Below are 6,164 nucleotides of genomic sequence, written 5' to 3'. Positions count from 1 at the left end.
CCCCTTTTTGGGACTAACATTCCATAACTAGCTTACTTTGTCTTAGTGAGCAGCCTTACCTTTCAACGCTAAGCTCACTATGTGTTGAACACTTAACCAAATTCTTAGGCCTTAACTTGACTAGGCAGTAACTTCTTCACCATGCGTCCATTGCTTGCGTCATTGCCTTGCCTTAGGCATTTAAGCTTCCTATGCGTTCATGTTTCCAGCCCACGCCTTCAGCCCATTGCATAGCAACCTTTGCACCAATCATATTGCCCATGTGCCCATCTTATGGCACATCAACACATGCCCATGTGTTCGTCCAGTCGTGCGCCTCATGCTCCAGCGTATCCTTGCTCCTAACACTTTGTGTGCTTACTTGCATAGTCCAACGCTCACACACCACTCGAGCTTACGACATTAGCATGCTAATGACGGGCAGAAATGCACGTCATCTTAGGCCTTTTATTTAGAATTATTATGAGGATTGTTAAATGAAATATGCGGCGAATATATTAGGAATTCATGAGAAAATGAGTTTGCGTCGTTCGGCATTAAGAATCTTGGCTAACCCACTATTATGCGTTCAATTGTTTATCTTTGTAGCTAACGCAGGAAGCGGACGCATACACGGAAGCCGGGCTATCGCAAAGACGACCGCATGTGGAGAATTTTTCCATCGCAAAGGCGAACGCATACGTTCGACACATGGATGTTGTAGCCATCAACGCATATGTCCATCACATAGAAGTTGCGGTCGTCAAACGAATGCGGTCATTGTTGAGAAGTTGCGGCCATCAAGTGAATGCGGTCATTGCAAGGAGATTGCGGCTACATGATGATAACCATAATAGAAGGATGAATGCAAGGTTGATGGAATGGAAGCATGAACGCATACCTCGGGAGAATCAAAAGATGATGTTGACATTTCACCTACCACGCCGTTAGCAGCAGAGATTCAAAAAAGGACCATCGCGCCGTGAGTGTCAGAATCAAAGCAAGTCCATTAATGCTTTCGGCGATCCAGCTCTATAAATAGAAGCCGTTGAGCAGAATTTCAATTTATCCAAGGTTTTTCGCCTGAGGCTCGCCTTAGGGCGGATCCTTGTGATCCAGACGAAAGCATGAGAAGAAAGCTTAAGAGTTCTTCATCTCCTTCATCCATTCTGTGTGACGACCGGAGCCTTTGTCAGAGTTAGAGCTCGAGAGAGTCTGCTCTACCGGCCATCCATGGCGCCACCGGCAGCCTTGACACACATCTGCGAGAAGCAAGACTTTGCTTCTAGCTGGTCCTTCCATTTCTCTTCTTTCCTTATATTCTATTATATTACATTTTGGCTTAAAGAATTAATACATTTTGTGATCAATGCATTTCTCTATTTTCCTTCGACTCCATCTCCATCTTCATTTACTTAGCATCCTTAACTTTTATTGCATCACTTAGTGAGACTGTTAGAGTATCGCATAATTAATCATGCGGCATAGGAATATGAAGCATGTAGCAAACCACCGGGAGGTGTGCGTTGAGTGAGTGTTGTGAGAAAACCTTATTTGCTTAGTATGAAGCTATAGCAACGCTTGTCTATAAGCAGACGCAATATTTGTCTATGAGTAAAATCAACAACAACTAACTACCTGGGAGGGTAAGTGGTTAGTCGCGTTAAGCAATGTAAGCAAATGTTCACTATAGATAGGAATAATCTTATGCCAGCCAGGTTTATGCGATTACCTTGTCTTATGAGCGCATCATTCATCATTTAGGCATACTTAGGAGAGTAGTCTAAAAACCAAATCTAAGACTCGAAAGAGCGGATTGGAATGCATAAGCAAGAATGGGGAACTTAGAGATAAGCTTTGTTTTATATTACACAGCGTATGCACCCTACGGATAGGATATTGCATGCGTCCAGAAGTAGGATACGGTGGTATGTGGTCATCACGCTTATGTGTGAGAGCACGTGAGCGGGTTATGGAGGCTTAGAAATAGGCTTCTCAGCACTATCGCATATACATCGCATGCGTTCTAGAATTAGGCACAAGTGTGTGTAGCATGATATCATAGCTTGCGTTGGCTGGGGTTGCCCTTGCAGTCAAGCTTAGGGTTGCGATGAAGACATCCTCACATTTTATCTATTTTTCCATGCATTTACTACGCGTCAACAGTTGTCGTGCCTCTACCTCTCAATCATATTCTCACCACTTAATCTGTTAGTTAGGAGTAGGAGTAGTTTGTAGCTTAAAACCCCCATCATTCTTTTATTTATCCGCCCCAAACACATCACCACATACATTTAGCTACAAGTCCCTGAGTTCGACCTCGGATAACCCGAGAAACTTGCATTCGCGTTATACTTGGCGTGAGTGCAAGAAAACTTATGACAGGAATGCATGGTCATTGCATATGAGAGCAATGCATACATTTCATTCCAACGCATGACCACCGACACATGAGTATAAACGCACAACCTAAGACATGCATCGCATATTGCGTTCCACCTAATTTTAGTCATCACACGCGTTGCATGGTCCAACGCATCTCACTGCGTCCTTGCACCAACTCATCCCTTGCACGCAGCTTAACCATCAATGCGTGCATTTAGCATCATCGCCTGGCCTTTCAAGCTGCTTGTTTGTTCAACCCAAGCAGCTGCTTGCTTTTCCAAGATTCCAGACTCAAATTTCAATTTTAATAACTAATTTTTCAAGCCTTTTCTCAAGCCATTTCCTTCTACAAACTTGCTCTAAAATGTCTTAGCAAGCTTACCTTAAAATTTCAGCTTAGAATTCCTCGTGGTTTGGTCGAAATTCTCAAATCATCAAAACTGGCCCAAACTTACCCAAGAGCTCGACCTTCAGCTAGATTCTTCAATCTCTAGCCTGACTCCTCTGGATTTCCCTTCTAGAAATTCAACCTCAACAACTAGACACACTCAAGGTTTGGATGGCTCTAGTATCACTCCATTTGCATGAGTAAATTGCTCAAACCCTCTCTTCAAATCCAAGTTTCCCTTTTATACTTGTAGCTGCATACTAACCCCTAAATGTCAAGTTGCCACCTCATCCTTAAAGAGATAATAACAAACCTAAGCATGACAGCTGGCTCAGCTAATCAGTCACTATCTTGATCCTTTGCTCTTGATCATCAACGCAAGGGTCAGCATTCAAGCCAACGCTTGCAACCACATGGTCACATGCCTCCTTCACACAATGCATCGCCCAACTTGGCCAACACACAGCTCACCTTGAGGCTACCGCATCCCTCATTTAGTCGCATACTCCTAAGCAACGCATGTCCTAGCCCACGCATATCTAGTCTTAACATATCATCAACCAAGCGTTAAGTCTTCCTCAATGCTCAACCACCGAGCATCACATCATATGCCTCATGTACCTTGCGTAAAGATTGCCAACGCTTCTAAACAATTGCACAACCTTCCAGCACAAACACCTACCTTATCACATATTTCCTCGATCCATCGCATAGCTCTAGCATGCATCGAGTATTCATTGCCTAGCGCTCATCGTCGTACATTGGTCAATGCGCATGCTAAACCTCATCGCTCAACGCCTTGCACTCATCGTCTAGCCTTGCGCACATCACATACCCAATCGTCTAGCGTTTGACGCCTATCATCTACTGCCTATCGCTAGCACCTATCGTGCAGCCCATATGCCCTATGCGATCACTCTCACGCAATGCCTCAACGGCCAGCGCCTTGCTCGCGCGCAACCGAGTGCTTCTTCGCTCGCACTTAGCTCGTACTCATTGTGCGATGGCTTTTCCTCGCTGCACGATCACACAAGCCTCAACGCATCCCTTGCACGTGTGCGCTAGGCTCAGTGCCTAGCCTTGCGCCAATGCCCAACATGCCTTGCCCGCATGCTCACTAACCTTGCGAGCCCCTTACTGCCGGATGCCTTGTCAATGCATCATGCAAGATCCTTGAACTCATGCGTTCATCCTTAGTCCCAACGCATAGTTTGTTCTTGGCTTCAACACTTAGCCTCACTCAACCTTTACAAGTCTTGGTTATTACACACAATGCCTCATGCGTCAATGCTTCCCAACACCAACGCATGCCTTCTCTTGGCTTCTATACTTAGCCAATTTTTCACTTGTTAAACTTTCTAAAACTCACCCAAGACTAGGTTTTCCCAACACTTAAAATTTTCTTCCTCCATATTCCTACTTTCTTTACTTCCTTTCACAACTTTACTTTAACATATCCTTAGTCTTTACTTAACATGCACACTACTCACTTATGTAGGAAAAATGGAGTACGGGGTTTACAGTCGCCATCATGGAAGACCTTTAACCTGTGCCCATTGACCTTAATAACCTTTCCTGCCTCAAGATTAACAATGTCTACTGCACCATAAGGATAAACATGAGAAATACCAAAGGGTTCAATCCACTTGGACTAGAGTTTACCAGGCATAAATTTCAATCGAGAGTTATAAAGAAGTACCTTTTGTCCTACTTGAAACTCCTTGAGTGCAAGCATCTTGTCATGAAGGTTCTTTGCTCTTTTCTTATAAATCAAAGAATTATCAAAACATTATTCTAACCTCAGCTGTTCTAACTCATGAAGCTGTAAAAGTCTGGCCTCCCCAGCTGCTTCTAAGTCCCAGTTGCACTTCCTGATTGCCCAATAAGCCTTGTGCTGGATTTCAACTGGAAGATGGCAACCCTTACCATAAACCATCCAGTAAGAAGACATCTCAATAGGAGTTTTGAAAGCTATCCTGTAGGCCCATACAGTGTCATCAAGTCGGAGGCTCCAATCCTTTCTTCCTGGGTTGACCACCTTTTTCAAAATTATCTTTACTTCCCTATTTGACACCTCTGTCTGCCCATTAGTCTGAGGGTGGTATGGGGTTGCGATACGATGTTGGACACTATACTTCTTCAATAAAGATGCAATGACTCAGGCCAGCGTTGCGACGCTACCCTGTGACCGAGCAATTTGTCCCATAGCATCAAGCTAACATTAGACTCAAGCTTAATTAGAGCGTTGCGACACTCGGTAGTGCAACAAAATTCTTACTTCGTCATTTGATTGATTTAGCTCCTAACTTCGTCATTTTTTCGCCTTTTAATCTCGAACGTTTAATTTGACTACCTCTACACTTGAGTCCTACAAAATAATCAATTAAACCAAATTAAGTAGCTAAACAACCCTGAGTTAAGTGGAAGATGATAGCACATTTCAAGTGTTATCATGCTATAAATGAAGTGATCCTGATACATTCATGTATTAACATGAGGAGTGAGGGTGTCTTATGCAATAAGTTTGCATAAGGTCAGACTAAGAAATAAGTCACTCTTACTTTATAACGTTGTTTACTGTTTAAGGCTAACTATTTCGCTTAGATGACCTAGGTAACTCGATTTTAATCCTGAGCTAACTATTAACTCCTGTTTATTTGGGATTATCCTTAAATTTGCATAGATGAGGGTTGACTCAACAGCGCCGGCTCAATAAACCTCCCATTTTAGGGGTAAGACCAGGTAGGTAGTTGGGGACATAGGGTGCAACATGAAATTCACACCTACCCGATTGAGGGATAGGAAAAAGGTTGTTCTCTTAATTGAATTTGGTTAATTAATTATTTAAATTGAATAAATTTTGAAAATTGATTTTTAATTCAATTTAATTGTAAACTGAATTAAATAAAGAAACTGGACTTAGTGGAAAATCCAATTTCTTTGGATGTTTGATGTGTATTATCAAAATGTCAACACCTAGCCCACTTCTAGGTTCAAATAAAGTGGCTTCAGCTGTATTCTTCAAGTGGCTACATGGATAAGCTATATAGAAGAGATATAAAGAATATCCAATTTGAGCTGATTGAAAAAAAAATGGACTGCTGAAAATAGTGATTTTCTGCAGAAATATTTTTTCCTATCTCAAACCCACACCAAATCCTTCACAGATTCACTTCAATCTTGAGTTCCACCACTTAAATTCAAGGCTAAGAATATTAGCGAAGATCTCTTGGTGGTTCACTAAAGGTTTAGAGCTGAGAAATCGTGAGGAGCAGCTTGAATTTGGAGGAATTCTTCAAAGGTATATGTTTCATGAAACCCTCTTTTGGAAATTTGGTTTTGCATGCTTTTAAAACTCAAATTAAATGTACCTAGTGTGCTTATTGATTCTGATTTCTTCCGTTGCTTGCTT

General features: G+C 42.3%; 1 protein-coding gene across 1 annotated transcript in view; it reads right to left on the bottom strand.

Annotated features, from left to right (window-relative positions):
• The window catches only part of LOC150037309 (uncharacterized), a 45,708-nt gene that overhangs the window by 2,899 nt on the left and 36,645 nt on the right, over positions 1–6,164 (bottom strand). Inside the window, exons 4-6 of the mRNA XM_090311958.1 lie at positions 4,552–4,844; positions 4,452–4,509; positions 4,243–4,403 (exon numbers count right to left, since the gene is read on the bottom strand). Of these exons, the coding sequence (XP_090168084.1) occupies positions 4,243–4,403; positions 4,452–4,509; positions 4,552–4,844 (512 nt within the window). The remainder of the gene's footprint in view (positions 1–4,242; positions 4,404–4,451; positions 4,510–4,551; positions 4,845–6,164) is intronic.

Source organism: Benincasa hispida, chromosome 3, assembly GCF_027475165.1.
Source record: "Benincasa hispida cultivar pf3 chromosome 3, pf3_genome.v1.1, whole genome shotgun sequence".
NCBI classification, from domain to species: domain Eukaryota; kingdom Viridiplantae; phylum Streptophyta; class Magnoliopsida; order Cucurbitales; family Cucurbitaceae; genus Benincasa; species Benincasa hispida.
Note: the sequence above shows the minus strand (reverse complement) of the source record. Positions and strands in the feature narration are given on the sequence as shown.